Source organism: Fopius arisanus, unplaced genomic scaffold (genome assembly GCF_000806365.1).
Source record: "Fopius arisanus strain USDA-PBARC FA_bdor unplaced genomic scaffold, ASM80636v1 scaffold00063, whole genome shotgun sequence".
Taxonomy (NCBI): Eukaryota; Metazoa; Arthropoda; class Insecta; order Hymenoptera; family Braconidae; genus Fopius; species Fopius arisanus.
Genome location: NW_011887802.1, coordinates 348,946 through 368,566, shown reverse-complemented (window position 1 = coordinate 368,566; position 19,621 = coordinate 348,946). Strand labels below are relative to the sequence as shown.

Below are 19,621 nucleotides of genomic sequence, written 5' to 3'. Positions count from 1 at the left end.
TAGACAAATAAAAAATCAACTGGTTTCAGGCATGCCTTCAATTTTATAATACTATAATAGTTTATTCATTTTTAATTCTTCATCACAATGAAATTCTGGTGAACTTCGTTCTTTCGTTCGTTTTAAAATTGAATGCAGATTTAATGATATTTAATGATATTTTTGAGGCACGTTACCATAAAATTTTTCAATAAAAAAATGAAATGAATCAAGAAAGATGGGGCGATTCCCCGTTTGGGATAATTTAATAGGTGTGAAAGGAAATTCTGAGGAAATTCTGAGGAAATTGTGAGCCGTATCGAACCTCCAGAATGATCTAGTATCAAAGAGCCTGGGCTAAATTTCCACTCTATTGATCTGTTCAACCACTCCTGACACTTCATGCCACAAATATTTGAGTTACAGTGGTGCAAATCCATCGTATAACTTCACATCGGTGTCCGGGGATGGTGAAGAAGGCGGTGGAGAACTACGTCTCACGGGACTTAGACCCTATACGAGATACACAATTGTTGTTCAAGCTTACAATCAGGTCGGCTCGGGACCACTATCCGAACAACTACCTACGCAAACATCGGAAGGCGGTGAGGGGATTTATGTGATTTTATTGGGAGTTTATTCTGGAGGGATAGAAAATCTATTTTCTTTAAATTATTCGTCTTCCAGGAGGAAAACTCATCCTCAGTCTGAGGAGTCTTTGTGATCGATATGATAGAAGGGTGTGTTTGCTCACTGGAGTTCTTTGAGAATCGTTTGGATAGTACTGCTTTTTCTCCAATGTAAATCGTTCATGTATACCCAGCATTTTAATGGCAAAATCCTAGAGACTAGTTCAAACGGAATCCGGAACGTTCAACGATTGAAGAATAAATTTATTTATTTTATACTTGATTTAAGTACACACATTGTACTTGAAAAATTAAATTTCCAGTAGACTACATTGAAATTCATTATTTTGGTGTTCACTTGGGGTTCAAGTGACTATAATTGAATTTATAAATTGATAAACATACAAATTTGTTTAATGTTCATGATTTTAAAGCGATTACAGAGTATTTCACAAAAAATATAAAAGTTCATTATTGAATTTTCTCTCGTAAAATTAGTCTACCTAAATTGAACATTCAGAACCGATTCAAACTTGAAAATATAAGAAGTTACCACGATTTCGTTGTAGCAGCGACTTTTCTCAATTGGCGCACGTGAGAAACTCCAATTTCGAGGTTTATTCCCGGTGGAAGATTATTTGATACGACTTGAATTGCACGTTCGTAATAGGAAATCGAGGAAAAGTTTTTGAAGAGGAAAAAGGAGTAAATTGAATGAAATATTTCGTTTTCCAGTACCAAGTAGACCACCAGACGATGTTCGTTGTGCTGCATTGACATCACAATCCCTTCAAATTTCATGGAAATCACCACCAGCTGCTTTCGTCAATGGAAATATACAGGGTTATAAATTGACTTATGAACCAGTTATGCCAGACTTCTGGAGTGGTATCGACGAGATGGAAGTGAGGAAAACGGGGAGTATGACGATGAACCTTGCGGGCCTTCGAAAGTACACCAATTACAGCATCCAAGTACTCGCATACACTCGTGTTGGTGATGGTGTGCCCTCGAGGTCTCTGTACTGTCGAACTAAGGAAGATGGTGAGTGAATTTTTAATTGAAAAAAAATCTCCTTCCATTTCGAATAATCTAAATGAAAAATAAAATTGATGCAGTACCCGGAAGCCCAGCGGATATTAAAGTCGTTGTAAGCTCACCTCAGGCGCTTTTTATCTCCTGGTTACCACCGCTCGAGCCCAATGGCGAAATTAACAAATACAATTTGTACTCCAGGTACGTCTAATCACAATTTTCCTGTTAATTGTAATGAAATAGTGAAGATTTCTTGTACTTCAACTTATTGATTAGTTTCGCATTTGAATTTCAAAGAATTTCATGTAGACAATAATCTCATATCTGTGTACAATGAATCAAGTGAAAAAAATCGACTGCAATCAGGCAGCAGGATTTTTTAATTTTATTTCTTTCGTTTAAAATCACTCTCACGTACTTATTTCCAATTCTCTCGGAAAATAAAATGAAAGAATCATGGACGGTCGAGAGGAGTTAAATCACGGAAAACGAGTTCTCGCCTCCACCAACACCTTCTTCGAAGTCACCGGGCTCCAGCAGCATGTGGAGTACCAATTCTGGGTGACAGCCAGTACTCGAGTTGGTGAGGGTCAAAGCTCGACAGTAGCTGCAGCAATGCCCAAGACCCACGTTACAGCAAAAATAACATCATTCGGAGGTCACATCGTAAAACCTTGGCGTGGCTCTGTGACCCTGGCGTGTCATGCTGTGGGGGATCCCACGAGGGAGTGGTTCAAGGGTCTCTCCGAACAAGTTCATTCCGACCCCAATAGAAATATCCAGATTCTCCAGACTGGTGAGCTGGTACTGTCGAATGTACAATTGCAGGACAGTGGAAATTATACCTGTCAGGTTGAAAATTCACTGGGAAGCGACCGACTGCAGTACAGCCTTATTGTTCAAGGTGAATTTTTATCTCCATTCATAATACTATTTGAAAAAAATCCATTTGCGAATGGATTTTATCTGTCGAGTCCATTAGGCCCATTAATCCACTTCATAAATTTTCAATAATTCTCTTTTTAGTGCCACCGAGTGCTCCGGTTCTCTACGTAACCAGTTCCACCTCAACAAGTGTTCTCCTTCATTGGAAAGCTGGATACAATGGTGGATCACCTACCACAGGGTATACTTTGCATTATCGAACGACTCACGGAAATCTAGATGAACTCCAATTACCGCGAAGAGCTACTAATCATGAATTAAAGGTACATTAAGAGTTCTAATAATATAGATTATTTAGATTCGTTCCATAATTTAATTTTCTCCAGATACACATCGTGCATTAATTAGCCGATAAAAAATGATATTTAAAAATAGAATGTATTTTTAATTTTTTCAGGGACTTTTGTGTGGTAATATGTATCATCTGTATTTGACATGTCATAACAAAATCGGGAGTAGTGCAGCATCTCCAGTACTTTCAGTGCGAACGCAAGGGCAACCCCCTGGCATTCCACCAGCTGCTGCATTTCTATCACCGAATTCCACTACTCTAGCTCTCCGTCTGTCTACATGGCCTGATAACGGATGTCCCATTCAATACTTCGTAATCCAGTATCGACCGATGGATGAATTTCACTGGACACTGGTGTCCAATAATGTTAAGCCTCAAAAGAGATTTTTAGTTACGAATTTATCACCTAGTACGGTTTATCAGCTGAAAGTCGAGGCCTACAATGTTGCAGGGAGTAATCAGGCAGAGTTCAGCTTTATTACGCTGACTAAAGATGGAGGTTAGTTGAATGCCATTGATTCATGCGTGTATCCAAGAGAAACGAAAGCCTCCGCCATTTTGGTGTGCGAAAAAATGGCGCTTACACGCCTTACGTTGCTTATGAGGCTACGATGTATATTAAAAACGACGTAAAATAGATGTAGAATTTTTTATTATAATCGATAGCTCGCTTTTTCCATATTTCATCCTGAAATAATATAATGAAACTCAATGACTAATTAATTCGTTGAATAATTAAATTTTACAGATGCTCCCCCACCCGAGCTGACAGATCGTGGATCAGCGTCGACGATTCCTTTTTATGCCGACGTCAAAGTCATGATACCAATGATACTTTCGACGTTCGCCATTTTTGCAGTATTTGCTGGTATCATGTTGAGATTGAAAAATAGGAATTCGGGGGACCGGCAGCAGCGGCCGATGAAGGAGACCCAGGAGAATCAGCAGAACGCGGAGACCCAGAGGGAGCGGTACTACGCAACGATTCACAAGGTCGCTCTTCAGCAGGCTGCCAACGCCGGGGGCCCAGACAAGATTCCAGGTGATATTTTCTTTCATGGTAGACGTTGAAGAGAACTAGTACTTTTTGGGCGGCAAAAGAACGTCAGGTGACTGATGTGGTTGAAGTGGAAGTGGTTGAGCAATCTGTATAAAATGTATAAAGTCTGACGTGATTTGAAAGGTAGGCAATTGCCACTGTTGGGTTACAGAGACGGCGGAGGACATCTCTCCGTACGCTACGTTCCAGCTTTCGGAGGGGGGAGGGGGAAGCCTGGCAGGGCTGGGAGGATTGGGAGGACTTGGAGGTGCGGCAGAAGCATCAGCAGCCGGTCTACATCCCAACAATACTCTTCTCCACAGCTTCATGTACCACGAGCATGCGATGACCGAGGGCTGCGCGAGTCCACCACCAGCGGTGACGGTTAGTTTAATTATTTGATGAAGTACAGAATTTCACCATCACTCACATAAAGCCTCTCATTTAAGCGATCGAGAGGGAATCAAGCGAAAGGGGATCCATTTATTTTCATTGATTCATGCATGGAATTGAATTAGTTGAAGCGATGACCGGTGGTGCAGGGGGAATTCATCAATATGGTAATCCGAATGAAAGGTGTGTTTTGATGTTCAATAGAGTATGAAGAGTGTGTCATCACGACGACGCCAGCAGAGGAAGCAACATACACACGGGGACGACAGCGACGAGAGCGAGTCTGACCCGGACCAACTAACTCGTTCGAGAACCGAATCCTCCAACCAACTCGACGCCGGCAAACTCAAGCACAGTACGTACTGAATTTCATTCTAAATCGTGAATATCCATCAATCCCTCAAAAACCACTCTACCCTAGTTTTCTGCTCAATCAATTAAACTTTCAGTTCGTGCTGTTTCGGATTTCATTTACCACGGCACATCGAGCACCTCGTCCGATATATCGCCAATGTGCGAGCAGAAATCGTTACCGAGACGAGGACGACCCAGGTACTCCATTTATTCGTAATTTAATTCACCAAAAATTAATGAAGCAATAAATAAAAAAATAAAATAAATAAGAGAGATTTATGGTAAATTGTGAGAGGATAGACGAATAAGAAAAACAAAGTCAAAGAAAATTTGAAATGATATAAAACGAGAAAATGGCTGTCTATGAAGATGGCACGTTCCCAGCAGGAGTTCCCTGAGGATGCTGCTACCCCCGATGTCAGTGGCCGAGACGGCATTTGTGAGTAATCAAGGAAACATACCAGGGAATGGCGACAGGAATGATCGACACGAATTGAGCGAGGCCGAGTGTGATATTGATTCACTGAAGAAGCCAAAGCTCGGCCTCAGAAGTTCTCTGTGGTCCAGGCCCGGTACACAGAACAATCCATCCTCGGATTACTCCATTGCAGTTTAAATAGCCAATTTCATCAGAGACGAAAAAGATTAAAATTCAAATAACACCTGAAATAACATTCGATAATTCAAACTATCAACATTCGATTGTCGTACCTCGATATGACCCAACCCCAACCAAGGAGCACTCGTCATGACCAACAAATACGTTGCTTAATACGTTGCTTAATTTGACTGACTAATGAGCCTTTGGAGATAAGAACAGACTGACGTTTATCATCTAGATACTGCCGATACCACAGTCTTCCTTTCTATCTTCCTCAAATATCAGGTCTAACAATATGTTCTTCCCCTCTACCACTGCCGGAGCGTTCGAAAACATCTCCAAAGGCCTTGAAAAACTCTGATCTCTGATCTCTGATCTCTCGCCGATGATTGAACAAATGATCAATTGTAAATAATTTTTCCGTATAAGTTTTTGCACATGACGAGGGGCACGAGTAAATGCGACGGATGACTGTGATTAAAGTGTGCTGCTAGTCAGAAGAAAAATAAATAACTAAACAAAAAGAGATAAACGGAGAGAGAGCTAAAATAATGTATTGATGCGTGCCAAAGATAAGTGAGATAATGAAAATCATTGATGACAAACAAATCGACAATTTGCTCAGTACGCTTCGGACAGCCTCTCTAAAAGGGTCTAATCGATAGCGAAAACCCATCCGAGACCAAAAGACTTTTCATTATTCGTACGGCTAATTTGTGCAGCATCGTTTACCAAGAATCAATCGGGCCATAAATCCAAATTTTCCAATTAATGGAGGATCATTGAATTTCAAAGAATAATGAAGTACTTATTAGGAAATGATAATCGATGAGATGTCAGTGTTTCGATAAGCTTTTCTGTCGGTCATTTTGACTCGACCTCAGAATGACTTTAAGTATCAACAAAAGTTGGGCTCTGTTGCATTATAAAGTTTATCATACGTACGAATACCACGTTGATTAATTTAAGTACGTTATAATTGTAAGACTTTTAAATGACAAGTGGCGCGCGAATGGACAATTCATCATTTTTGTATGTTTAATGAGTGGCGTAGTAATTCAACCGATACTGTCGGCAATATCCTCTCCAAGATCGATGTATATAGGAAAGTAACGTCAATCAAATTATTATTTAATTGTAATGACCTTCAAGGTCATTTTTATGATATACTTTATTGAGAAATGAAAGTTTATCTCCAATTGGGGAGCAACTCTGTGGAGGTACAAATTTTTGTACATGTTTTCTTATCGCGCGCTTCTACAACCTTTTTTCTAAAGTTGAACTACGCACATCTTTCAATCTCCTTTCGGAGAAAATAATGTGGAAAAACAAAGTACATTAATATCGTCTGATAAATTACGACCTTTGAGCTGGAAAATGTGCGTTTTTAATTTTGCGATGATCGTGAAAGGGCTATTAATCAAATGGATGATAATTATTATGGTGTAAATTAAATGAGATGAGAATGCAGAGAGAGAAAAAGAGAGCAATGAATAAAGTGTGATGGAAGTGAGTTTCATCGTGTTTTATCGTCCGCAGAGGAAATCAAGTATGGACAAAGTTATGTTAATATTATCAGTGTACGATGAGAGTCGTTTCAACGCATAATATCGATCGTAGAGTCGATTCAATAAATTGATATCACGTAAGAAATAGCCTTTAATCTTATTCAATTTCCATCTCGTTCACCTTTTCCTCGTTTTTTTTCTTTTTATCCTCGTGTGAATTCAATAACCGGTGAGCGCAGCAAAGGTCGAGTCCAGATCATCGCATATATACTTGGCTTTTTGCTTTTCTCTGAACAGACGATCTAGAGTAATTCAATTCCAATGAGTTTGTCCAGTATATTCTTATAAAAACATCATTCTTTATAGTTGCTATTTTTTTTTTAACTTTAAATGCTATTTCTTTACCTTCGCGTATATCCAACTCCTTCTGCAGTATTTTCATTTGATTTTCCGTAATTACAGCTCGTCTCTCTATATCTGTCAACTTCAGCTTCAACTCCTTGAGCTGCAGTTTGAACTCTTCAACTCGCTGATTAGCTTTCTCTTCGGAAACTTCCAGTGACTTGAGTATATTACCAACGATGAAGAGTTCATCCTCGCGTTCAACTATTTTCCTGATAAATAGTACACATTGATGAAGTTTCGATTTACTTTTCAGGGTAGTTAACTTACGCATCGCTGCATCGAATTCTGTCCTCGGCAGCTTCCAGCTCGTCCTCGACGAATGCCAGTCTCCGAGATATTTCGTCAGATTTGCCATCAGCATCTTCAGCTATTAATCGAGCTTCCTTCAATTGCATTGTTAATTGATCGATGCGCTCGTCATCTTGTTTACTGCGAGTCTCCAGAACTTTGCAAATTCTAATAATAAAATACAATTCGTTATCGGAGATAAATAATTATGGCTACCCGTTAATTTATTTGTGTTAAGTGAACTTAAAAGTAATTCTGATAAAAATCAATAGACGAATGAGAAGGAAAATAAACTAATTACCTTTTGGCGTCTTCAGCATTCTCGGTGGCTTGTGAGAGTTTCACCTGTGCGATAGTTCTGCGTTCCTCAGTTTTCTCCAGATACTCCATCGTTTGTTGCATCCTCCTGTTCAGAATAGCCAAGTCTGATTGGACCTGGAAGTCCTTTTCTTAATAAATTCAACATTTTTCCTCTATCAAATAAAATGTGAAATTTTGTACATACCATCAATAACATTCTCTCTTTATCATCGAGACTAGCGTTGGATTGCTTCAAAATATCACGATTGATTCGCAAATCATTCTTCATTTGTAATAATTTCTTCTCCAAATCACGAACTTCATCCTTCAGCTTTTCCTCCCGTTTTTTAGCTTCCCGAGCTAGCTGATCGCAAGTATCCGCCCGTTCAGTTGCAAGGTCTTTCTCGATTTTTAGTACTTGCAATTGCTTTTTTATAGCATTCATGGTGTTCGCGATTGATTACTGCTATAAATACATCCGATGAATGGATGAAAAATATTCTCTCAACTTGATTGATTAGGCTAATTATTTAATTGATCGACATTCAAAAGCGAGTGCTAATGAGTGACTGTACCCACTGACCGAGGAGAACAATCCCTTTATACACCACAAAGTAATGCAACATGAAAAAGACAAGCACATGCTTTAGTTAGAACACAAAGAGATTCTTCACTCTTCTACCAGAGACTTCGATCATTACACGAATAGTCTGTATTGTATTTGTTTATCTTGTTTCAGTACATATCTGGTTAAAAAATGAATTGGCTTTTTGCCAGATGATTAACAACGGGCTAAGAATTTTCGCATAAATTTGTTAAAAATTTAAACTTGTTATTCTCAATGGCAATTCAATTCATGTATCCGTTATACTAAAACTCGAAAGGATATTCTCAAAATTTCAATGAACTCCCATTAATTAAACCCAGAAATTATTTTTTGATAAATATTTGGAATTTTTTGAAAATGACAGAATTCGGATGAGCACCTTCAATTCAATTTCAATTGTGAAAATTATTTAATTGCCATTTGATGATATCCATGAAACATTCGAAATGAATTAATCGCACGTCTTCACATAATACAGTGGTAAAATTAATGAGAATAAGATATTTCCTCGGTTATGAGTATTTATTGAAAACACAAATTTCATATACATTAAAAATATCGAGGAGGAAGAAATGTCATGAAGAAGTAATTAAATCGTTGATTATTCGATGACGTAAGCAAATCCGACATGTTTTGTCATTTCCTTGTTCTGAAAATAAAATAATAATTTGCTCTCAATAAAATATTCCAATGGTGGCAATAATTCAATGTTGCGAAAGAAAAAAAAGCACCGCAGCAATGGTATCAATGCGTGAGTCTTTGATAATATGACTAAATGTTTTAAATTCAACCTAAAGAAGTGGCTCACTCAATTCGCAGTTACAAGCTGTGCGTGTACGCATGAGTTATTTTTAAAAGAGTTTAAAAGGCCGAATTAAAAGTATTCTTCGTTAGATAGCGTGCACTCGATTAAAAGCCAATGGGTACGCAAGCTAAAATAAAGTGTGAAGCTGATGATGACGATGATGATGATGATGGTAATGATGGGCTTTCATTGATTCATGGATTTAGCGAATTTCAAAGCATAATTCATTAAAATTTGATCAGCTTTAATAGCCTGTCATTTCGGCGAATGTCAAGTCGAGTTCATCCGTGATTTCCCGGCATTTTTCCTTTTGTTCTCTGAGGTCATCTGGAAGAGGAACAATTAATTGATTAAAGAGAAAGTCGGGTGATATTGTCAAGAGGGAATAATAAAAAAGCACTTCAAGTCCGACATACCTTCTTTCATATCCACTTCCTTCTGCAATGCCCTGACAGCTTTTTCTGCTAGGATAGCGCGCTTGTCAGCAGCTTTCACTTTTCCCTTCAGCTCCTTGAGCTGTATTTTGGAATCGGCGACACGTTGATTTGCCTACAAATATATTTCATTTAACATAAGAAAACGGTAGAGAATTGTTATGAAAGTCATTTTTAATAGACCGGACCTTCTGTTCGGACACTTCCAAAGACTTGACGATGTTCTTCACGATAAACAGTTCATCCTCGCGCTCAACAATCTTTGCCTCGCTATTTTTAACTCTCTCTTCAGCAGCTTCAAGCTCCTCCTCGACCCACGACAATTTATTAGCTATCTCCTCAGATTTATTGTCAGCATCTTCAGCAATCAGCCTTGCATCTTTCAATTCAGAGGTAAGCTTCTCCATACGTTCAAGATCAAGACGATTTCGATCCTCAAGTACTTTACACATTCGTTTAGCATCATCAGCCAATTCCACAGCTTTCTCGAGTTTTGCCTGAGCGAGTAAACGCAATTCCTCTTTTTTTGAGAGACTCTGTTCAATTTCTTGGACTCGCTTTGTCAGCACAGTTCGATCTTGCTCTGCCTGTCGTGACACTTTCATTAATTTGCAACGAAGCTATCAAGATATAGCCGATAATATTTCAAATCTCTGGGCAATTTTTACTCACCTTGGTCCATGATTTTTCACATTGTTCCAGAGCTACTGTTTGAGTCTCGAGACTAACTTTGGCAACTTCGTAATCATGCTCAAGCGTTACTAATTTTTTAGATGTATCACGCACCTCATCATAGAGAAAATCAGCTCGCTGATTTTGTTGTCTCGCTTTAGTTTCATTGGCTTCTACCATCTCATTAGCTGCATCCATCTCCATCTTCAACGCCGCGATTTTTTTCTTTATCGCCTCCATCCTGGCGCTTTTCTGTTGCCCTGATGATGGTGTTGAAGGACACTTTTCCCTTGTGCTTGATCCTAAAAATTAAATATCTTATTCTTGAGTTATTTTTCATTGGCACACTGATTTCGGGTGAAAACTATTGATATCTCACTCCTCGGATGATGACAATCCAACAGTTAATACCCACAACCGGATACCGTCGTACACCAAGCCAAAATAAAACTAAACGTTAAATGATTCGGCCCTCTCTCTGATGGGCTTTTACCAATCCCTCCATCCAATTGCTATAATTGCTTAGCGAACTTTGGCTATCGTCCCGGTTTTACGGTCACTCTCCTGCTTCGGTTCTTCACATCAACGTTTCAATTCCCCCCTGTAACTCCAACTAGTACCCGAAATGCGATCTCCACCTTCTCATTGTTATTTATAGACACCATCTAAGAATTTACTATCCTGATTTTTAACTGTCCAACGTAACATTCTGCTTTTGTAAACACTAGGACACGGAGGGTTGATTGAATTCGAATTTCCATTTATTACCAGGCAATCCACTATTTTTTCATTCGATGGGAAGGAATTCTAAATGATCATTTCTGTCGCAAATAAATGTTTTTATTAAATTCCTTTTACATCTATGATAATCCATAAATTTCATAATCATCAATTTGCCAAAGAAAAATAATGATGAAACACTGAAAGCAACATTAATGTATATTTACCTAGAAATATTCTTCATTTAATTTTACCCTTGTAGTCTTGTCATGTCATAAGTACATGTAAATAATATAATAATGAATAACACATGATTACAAATTGAATGTAATTTGGAAAATCATTTGCTTATTTTATCGAAAAAGTGATAGTCCAAAGGCGCATTGCTCCAGAGCTATTGAAAAAATCTCCCTCACAATTCCATGATTATTTTTATTAATTTAATCAATCATCCGAATGGTATAAACTCGTATAAAGGCTCATACCACAGACTAAAGTTACTCATCTCACTTGAATTAATTGAGCCAAATGAATTACTCCACCTATATCCTATCTCTGTTTTATGATATAAATTGTCTTTAATTAGTTATGGACGCGTCGGACTAAATTACAATTAATTAATTAAGTCTTCAGCCGATACTTCAGGATGCGCTCAATCAATTGATTATAGTTCTGTTTTCTCTCTTCACATAATAGAATTACTTTCGAAATACGTTGGAGCTCGTTGTCATCGGCCATAAGGTTTTTTTGGTGCTTCAGCTCAATCAAACTTATTGAATTAAAAAATTTTCCAACGAGACTAGTACATTATACAATTTTTTTCTCTTTGTTCCACAGTATTTTTAATTAATAATCATTATAAAGTATCGAACACACTTGATACAAAAGCTGAACAAGAGTAATTAAGTTAAACCATCCGTGTTGCAAGCGTCAATCGTGAAGTTCTATCTAATCATTATTGAAATATTAATCTGGGCATAACCCAGAGGGAACAATTCTGCAGTGAACGCATTATATTCATTTCGAATGTCTTGTTTTGGTTTGACGCTCATTCGTGGCAAGTAACTCTACGAAATTTTCACGCGGTTTAATTCTTCTCTTGCCTTTATATTTTCCCTAGTATTCAGTATTAGCGTAGAATACAACGCGATTAGTTGGTTCATGCAGTCTTTGGAGTTTCGATTAATAGATTGATTTAGTGATTTTTTCTTTACTTAAGTAGATATACCAGACAAATAAAGCATTTTACGAATTTTAATGGGGAATGTTTTCTAGATAAGTTTAAAAATAAATGCAGTGACTGTTGTGAGCCTCAAGTATAAAGAGATAATTATGCTATTTGAGAGCATTAAATTATAGATGGGTATAAGATTAATGGAAGAATGACAGAACAATAGTTCAATAAAAATATGATGAACATGTGAGAACAATGCGTGAGATGATATCACGTCGAAAATAAACGATACGAGAAAGATGAGAATTTGAAAATATTTACAAAAAAAAAGGTGGTCAACAACCCTGTTTATGATTCCCCCAAAGTCCCTCTGAAAATGCTCTAAAAAGTATTGATCCACCGACGATGCTCGCAGCACCGTCATCTTGATAGATTAGAGCCAGTTTCTGAATCAATTGACATCGATAATACAAAAACTGGGGTGTGGGACAGTAACAAGTGGACGGCGTCTTCTCGACCAAGGGCTCGAAGCTGTTTCACAAGGGATCCAACGGTGCATCCAGTTCCAGCACATCCCAATAACCTGGAGAAAACAAAAAGATGCCTCTAAACATCCATTGATCTATTCTATTCGAATGCAAAAATATTGTAAGTGAAAAATTACCTCAGAGTAGGACTATCCACATTGCTATCCAAATTAGCCACGCGATCACCAAGTCCCAGTCTCACTGCGAGTAAACACCAATCCTTTCCATGAGGATCAGGAGGATCCAGCATCTGAGCTAATCTCCTCTGCACCCCAGGCTTGATGAATTTAACTGGTTGCCTTGTCCCAGGGATACAAGTATCCAATAAAGCAGTTCCACATCCGACAATTTCCCAAACGCTCTCCTGACGTCCATTGAATGGATTTTTTAACTTAGCTTCATCGAATCCTTTCTCCAATAAAAGTGACAACATGGTCGCTGGCTCCCACGTATGCAGAACCTCGTCATAATCTCTGAGTTGGCTAGGAGACAGCCAGTGCTTCTCCAGAAGTAATGCAGGCGCTACAATTTCAATGGTAGCATCGATAGCATCAAAAACTACTCCTAAGAGTGCAAAACATTGGGATCCACAACCTCTTGGTCCCCGAACCCTCACTTCGATGTACCCTTGGTCTTCTTCTTCGAGAGTTATAATACTTTCGCATGGTCCCACACAGAGTTTTGACCCTCGCCACCACTGATACAGATCAGAATCTCTGGGATCCCATGTCTGTGTAATTTTTCTCAATTGTGATTGCAAATGTGGAAAAATTGGGGTCAGATGATAGAGAGGAGCTTCCCCAGGGAATAATCGAAGTCCTGCGTGAGGTAGTGTTGTTGAGCAAGGCTTCCAAGGCTCCCAGAGACCTGGCAGACGTTCCACAAGGTTCAAACAGGGAATTTCGTACTCGAGCTCATCGTCCTCCACGTCACAGGGAATGCAGAAGTTCGTTGCTTGAAGGACCTGGAGAGCTTGGTTCGCGGGGCATGGACATCGTGCTTGAAAATCTTCGAGTGTAAACACACCTGTTGTACGACCACCTAAACGACCTCGTTGCTCAGGACTCAATTGCCAGCCTATCACATCTCGCCACAACCATTCTGGAGATAGAGCCACTAAATCGTTTTGGAGGAGAACCGCTTCTCCCAGCGTCTGAACAAGATAGGCATTTGTTGCGAATTTTAATATTTTTCTTTGAAAGTAAGCATTGCACTCTGAAAATTCGTAATTTTTCGTGTTCAAATGGGTTATATAATTCAAAATTACCTGTAGCTGTTGTGCCAAATGTCGGCAATGCTCAATGGAAACCAGTGGATTAATTTTCCTAACTTCAAGAAGCAATTCTTGAAGTGTCAACAGCAAAGGTGGATCCTCGAGTGTGAGAATATGCGCTTTCCAGGATTCAGCCAATCCGGTCCATACCATTGCCCCCTAAAATCCAACCATTCATCACAACCCAATCACTCAAGCAAAATCATCATACACGATAAGCACAAAGAAAGCATTTCTTATTTTATGTTTAGTTTTCATAATCTCAAAAGCAAGGTAGTGCATTGTATGTTCTTAATTGACGTGAAAAAACTGTGCACCACAAGTGACAATAAAAATCAATGAAAATTATCAGTGTTATTTATAATGAGAGAAATAAGATGATAAATGGAGACCTGGTTATCATGATTTGCCACTGGCGCGTACATGGCCGCTGCCCGGGGCTTGTCACGACGGAGAATACTTTCAGCTGCATCCCGTCCATCCTATTATCATGCGTTGCATGCATTAAGGCACTTATTGCAGTTCACAATTTAATAACTAATTTTTAAATTCAATGGAACAATGTTTATCATTAATGTTTCAATTGATCAACGACTGTTTACACAGAAAGAACATTTCCATACGGATTTTTTTTTTTCGTTGTATCAATAAGTACGCACAGAAAAATTAAAACCTTAATTACGAAATTCAAACACGAGATTACGAGGTTTGCCATATAAAATGCGAATTTAAACTCGTGAATTGCATGGAGAGAAATATTGAATAAAAATTGCCGACTCACAATTTACTCAGTGATTACGAAAGCGGCTGAGAATGAAATACATGAAAATAAAATAAAATTCCAAAAAAGTTTAAGAACTCTCTGAAAAATGCTGAGACAGTTACGCGATATGAAAAAAAATCTTTTTTCATCATGGAATTACAAAATGATATTTCATTCTTATTGAATATTTCTCTTCGTCTTACGAACTCGAAACCATGAATATGGGAGATACGCCTCTTTCATTAAACAAGGGATTTTTGGGACTTGCGCGGTTTTGCTGTTGAGGCGACGATTTGATTCATCTGATTTGGTCCCTCACACTTTTATAAATACTCCCAACAGCCCTTTTCTCTCCCAAAGGTGTTAATTAATGTAGATGATATGACACAATTATTTAATCCTTTTTACAAAATATATATTTGTATGATAACATGCGCACGAATTATCCGTTGAGCCCAAATCATGCTGAATGAATAGTTATTTCATTGAAAGAAAAATTCACCAAAAATTTAAGTGAATCAACTCAAATGAATAATCATTATTTTTATTTTGTGGGTTCTTGCATGCTATGATTTCGTGCGATCACTAGCATATCAAGAAATTGATTTTTTTTTATCCCAAATAAAATGTTAATGGACAAAATAATTAGTAAACTGAGAAAGACCAAGAGATAATAGAAGAGGGAAGGAGAGAAGAGACTAGATCCGGTATGGTGGAAGGAAAATTTATTACCTCGAGGAATTCCATTCGCGCATTTGTCAGATAGGATCGAAGAAGTTTGACACCTGGATTCGATGAATTTGTGGCGTCTAGTACGACCACTTGTGGCTCTTCACCTAAAATTGGGGTGAATTCTCGGAGAAATTGTAGCAATGGAGCGAGAAAATTGGTTCCATTGGAATTTGGTGTCTGAAGCTCTGGGGCGTAAGTACCTATGAGGATTACCTTAACATCCTGGCACTTTCCCGCAAATCCTAATAAACAAAAAGATTATTTATTCTATCTGTCGCCCTTGTATCTGAAGAGAAGTCAATTAATTCATCCAGAGATTGCTCCATAAAGCTGAAGATTGGGTTTGGGAGATGAGAAAATTTTTTTATACCAATATTTTTCGGCGGAATTCTGTCCATAATGAAACGAAGCCAAAAACGCGCCTGCTGTAGTTGAACGGTGAGGGGCTCTCGAAGGCTAATCGTTATCAAATGAACGGCGGGTAATTGGTGAGTCAAAGCATGATGATAAGATGCTAAGAAATCCTCACGACCGCAAAATTCCCAAAAAATGCATTCCCCTCCTATAAAAATAAAAACAAGTAGGTCACGCACGCTGACAATATTTATTGCTTAAATTTTATCATTGCCTTTCATTACTCACCAACATTACCGCGACTCCATTCTACACCAACAGTCCCCTCATACTCGTTATCACTGTATTCAAAGCTTAATGAGCCGTGCTTACTCGTTACATCCAATTCAATGCTTGGTTCTCGCTATGCCCAAAGAAATAAATTATATATTTGTAATATTTTGTTGAAAAATGGTGGAATGTCAGTAATTCAGTCGACACGTAATTTAAATAATATAATTTACTTTGGTTGTGCAATTTTGACTCCTAGATCTTCGGAAAAATCCAAAACTGAATATTCCAGACTTCAAGGAATTTATCAAGGACGTTTTTCCTGTGGCACAATGTCCCAACAGGCGTACGTGTAGGCGATCAATTGCCTTGTGGGTAGGCTGTAGCTGTTTTACATAATTCTCTCGTTGATTTCCCTGCGGACAATCATGAATTCAGTCACTTCCATACCAAATGACCTCGCTAAGAACTACCAAAAAACATATGATATATGAAGAATATCTACACTTCTCAGTTTATCCAAAAGATTAGCTATTTCAAGATGTCCATATTTGATAGCTGTTACATCCGCCCGAATTCCCCGATTTGTCTTGTCAACATCGCATCCAGACAGACACAAAAGTCTGACGATATTAATGTGGCCATTGCGTGCTGCAACGTGCAAAGGAGTCAGGCCTTTTTCATTCGTCGAATCAAGTTCTACTCCATTTTCGATCAAGAGCCCCGTCATCGATTCGTCACCGGATGCACACGAGATGTGTAGAAGACTATCTTGCTTCTAAAATAAAATTGTTAACGAGTTCTCTAATTATTCTATCTAATTTTAAAATAAAACTGACAGATATATTTGTTTCACATTATGAGTTAGCAATCGCGTCTGTTTATTATTGCATGTCCCAAAAATTGTAGACATTCATGAAAAATCTCAACTAGACTCTGCTTTCATTTTTTTTTTTCACCAAAATTAATAGTTATATGATCATAAAGCCATCTACACGAATGTTGTATTTTAGACGTGACAGAGACTCACAGCATCCTTGACATCCAACGAGGCGCCTTGTCTCAATAATTGCGATACTGCTTGGACACAGCCGCGTTTAACAGCACTTATCATAGCAGCGCTCAGATCCTGCTGGGTTTCGGACTCCTGATCATGACAAAATAAACCCTTTTTACTCCACTAAAACCAAGAAGTTAATAAACCTCTGTGCTTTCATTCCTACTCGATAAAAATGTGATCATGCATTTGTGAGTTGCCTGCCATTGTGTGAAGGAAATGAAAAATTGTTTTGCTGTTTTTTTTCTTCATTATTTACAGTTTTCAATATGTAATTGTTCGTTAAACTTCATTATATATCTTACAAGTGAAATGAGAATTTTGCTTCGTGACTTATTACGAAAGTGAAGAAAAGCTTAATCGAATAAGTACAAAGAAAGTAAAGTAATAAGGAATGTATATAAACTGAAGTAAAGTAACTATGTGGTGTATAAATAAATAAGGCTATTTGATGCAGGAACACACCGTAAGGATCCAGGGATGTTTAAGGCACGACTCAGCGCTCCCTCGCTCCCTAAACATCGTAAAATAATAAATTGATCAATCATTTTAAATACAAAATGGTTTAAAATCATTGGCTTTATGACGCTCACGATAACTTACTTTGGATCCTTAACTAAGAGGGAGCGTATGAAGTCCTTGGCAATTTCCGTAACATTGCCAAAATACTCATCATCGAATTGGTACTGGCAAGCAGCAACATTGGCATAAGTTTCTTGTTTATCTTCACCAAGAAATGGCGAAGCACCGCTCAGTAGAATATACGTTAGCACCCCAACTGCCCACAAATCAGTTCCCAAACTGAGGGGTTCGTAATTAACGATTTCAGGTGCTACAAATTCTGGTGTACCAAAAAGTGCACGAAGCTCAGAACCTGGCGCTAGACGATGAGAAAGTCCTAAGTCTATTAATTTAATATTTGGCATAGGTGGAGGCGTCGACAACAGGATATTCTCCGGTTTAATATCCAAATGAGCCACTTGATGCGAGTGTAAATGACTGAGGGCCATCAAAACCTGTCTAACGACATGTGCAGCTTCAGCCTCGCTCGATGGTGTCCAGTGAAACAATTCCCCATCAGAAATCAATTCCAGAAGCAAAACAACTGTCTTTCCAGTGTCTATCACCTTGTGGAGAGTAACAATATTGGGATGACGAAGTTGCGCCAGAAGTCCTGCTTCACGTGCTGAAACAAATAGAAATGCAATTAATATAAATGCAATTCACTGCATTTACATAACTATTCCCTCATTCTGTTATACATTTTCTTGCGGTTTACCTATATCAGCTGCAGCTACTCCCCTCGCCACTCTTCTCTTCCTCATTATCTTTGCAGCATAAACCAAACCTGTTTTGAGCTCCACGCATTTCCGGACAACGGCAAATTGGCCCCTGAGAAAAAAAATCCCAAATAATAACGAATCAAATAATTCAATGAATCAATAAATACACAAAAACCACTCACTTGCCAATCTCCTCAAGAAGCTCATAATTTTTTTCAATAGCTTCGTGATGAACCTCCATCAGACTGTCCCATTCAGGACCTTGTGCCCACGAATAATATTAAATAACATGGAAAAATAATATTTACAAATGTAAAAAAAAGGTCCGTGATCACTCGACAATACTCCCAATAGCTGATAAACTCAATGAAAAAAATATTACTCAATTCACTGGCGATTTGCAAACCGCCGAGCTTGAAGCATCTGTCAACCTCAAAATAATGGAATAAATCAATTTACCACTGTTCGATGCTGCAAATTGTCGAGACGTGCCCGGCATCATCTCCCGATTTTCCTCCACATTTGTATGATTTTTTTTTTTCACCACCTACACTCAACGTATGTTTAAAAAATAAATCACACAAATAAAAACCGTTACGGAAAAGAAATGAACAAAAATACGTTGTCACTTGTGGTGTGTCGTTTTCCCCCGGCCTTTTACCATGCCGGGCCTCGATTTGTCTCTCTACCCAGGCCTATGTACTCACATTTACTTTACACATACACACACACATACACAAGCCTGGAATCAATATATGCGACGCCACCTCGATGTACTTGGTAAACACCATTTACGGTATCAACAAATTACGCTTATCTGTTTTCACAGCGTTAATATTGTGGACCTTGAGTGAAAGAAATAAATAATCATTCTGACCAGGAGACTCTCAGGCCAAATAACAAGGAGTGAAAAATTAAACGTGTAAATTTACAATAACTTGCTGTACATTGGAGACTCACTTGGACTCACTGTTACTGACTGAAAGGATGTAGACAACGGTGTGGGACATCTTCCCATGAAAACAGCTCATTCTTTTCCCATGTGCGTGGGAAGCATTGAGCTTAGTTTTAAAATCCATTTTCCTTTCACCCAACGGGTGTTCAAAGAAATAAACATTTCAACACCTAATGCCCAACCCTAGGCCGTCCCCCATCGCTAGATATTTACCATACAATGGAAAC

The 19,621-nt window shown here is 38.4% G+C and overlaps 4 protein-coding genes across 10 annotated transcripts in view; 1 reads left to right on the top strand and 3 right to left on the bottom strand.

Annotated features, from left to right (window-relative positions):
* The window catches only part of Dscam2 (Down syndrome cell adhesion molecule 2), a 61,251-nt gene extending 54,231 nt beyond the window's left edge, over positions 1-7,020 (top strand). Inside the window, exons 17-27 of one of the 4 annotated variants that reach the window (XM_011308890.1) lie at positions 406-584; positions 1,344-1,652; positions 1,727-1,844; positions 2,096-2,547; positions 2,670-2,851; positions 2,986-3,379; positions 3,629-3,922; positions 4,092-4,303; positions 4,517-4,667; positions 4,762-4,864; positions 5,036-7,020. In XM_011308890.1, coding sequence (XP_011307192.1) covers positions 406-584; positions 1,344-1,652; positions 1,727-1,844; positions 2,096-2,547; positions 2,670-2,851; positions 2,986-3,379; positions 3,629-3,922; positions 4,092-4,303; positions 4,517-4,667; positions 4,762-4,864; positions 5,036-5,282 — 2,641 coding nt within the window. In that variant the 3' untranslated portion in view covers positions 5,283-7,020. Of the gene's footprint in view, positions 1-405; positions 585-1,343; positions 1,653-1,726; positions 1,845-2,095; positions 2,548-2,669; positions 2,852-2,985; positions 3,380-3,628; positions 3,990-4,091; positions 4,304-4,516; positions 4,668-4,761; positions 4,865-5,035 lie in introns of those variants that run through there. The other 3 variants (XM_011308893.1, XR_892389.1, XM_011308891.1) reach the window with 3 other exon arrangements.
* Positions 6,392-8,362, bottom strand: LOC105268958 (tropomyosin-2). The gene is made up of 5 exons (XM_011308894.1): positions 7,974-8,362; positions 7,770-7,903; positions 7,448-7,636; positions 7,181-7,389; positions 6,392-7,077 (listed from the first exon to the last, which is right to left on the bottom strand). The coding sequence occupies exons 1-5, from the start codon at positions 8,211-8,213 to the stop codon at positions 6,995-6,997; spliced, it is 855 nt and encodes a 284-aa protein (XP_011307196.1). The 5' UTR covers positions 8,214-8,362; the 3' UTR covers positions 6,392-6,994.
* A 516-nt stretch (positions 8,363-8,878) lies between these two features.
* Positions 8,879-10,841, bottom strand: LOC105268955 (tropomyosin-2). Of its 3 annotated transcripts, none has more exons than XM_011308889.1 (5): positions 10,666-10,841; positions 10,287-10,609; positions 9,803-10,201; positions 9,597-9,729; positions 8,879-9,507 (listed from the first exon to the last, which is right to left on the bottom strand). In XM_011308889.1, the coding sequence occupies exons 2-5, from the start codon at positions 10,524-10,526 to the stop codon at positions 9,425-9,427; spliced, it is 855 nt and encodes a 284-aa protein (XP_011307191.1). In that variant the 5' UTR covers positions 10,527-10,609; positions 10,666-10,841; the 3' UTR covers positions 8,879-9,424. The 3 variants fall into 3 exon arrangements, with proteins under 3 accessions (XP_011307191.1, XP_011307190.1, XP_011307189.1); XM_011308888.1 differs by having other exon boundaries at positions 10,287-10,603; XM_011308887.1 differs by having other exon boundaries at positions 10,287-10,588; positions 10,666-10,840.
* Positions 10,842-11,337: 496 nt separating this feature from the next.
* On the bottom strand, positions 11,338-19,591 carry LOC105268954 (death-associated protein kinase 1). Of its 2 annotated transcripts, XM_011308885.1 has the most exons (15): positions 18,899-19,591; positions 18,622-18,700; positions 18,436-18,548; positions 17,760-18,342; positions 17,622-17,670; positions 17,130-17,246; positions 16,605-16,877; positions 16,333-16,515; positions 16,118-16,232; positions 15,846-16,037; positions 15,476-15,717; positions 14,373-14,462; positions 13,975-14,139; positions 12,845-13,860; positions 11,338-12,763 (listed from the first exon to the last, which is right to left on the bottom strand). In XM_011308885.1, the coding sequence occupies exons 1-15, from the start codon at positions 18,939-18,941 to the stop codon at positions 12,601-12,603; spliced, it is 3,423 nt and encodes a 1,140-aa protein (XP_011307187.1). In that variant the 5' UTR covers positions 18,942-19,591; the 3' UTR covers positions 11,338-12,600. The 2 variants fall into 2 exon arrangements, with proteins under 2 accessions (XP_011307187.1, XP_011307188.1); XM_011308886.1 differs by lacking the exon at positions 14,373-14,462.
* Between the last annotated feature and the right edge of the window lie 30 nt (positions 19,592-19,621).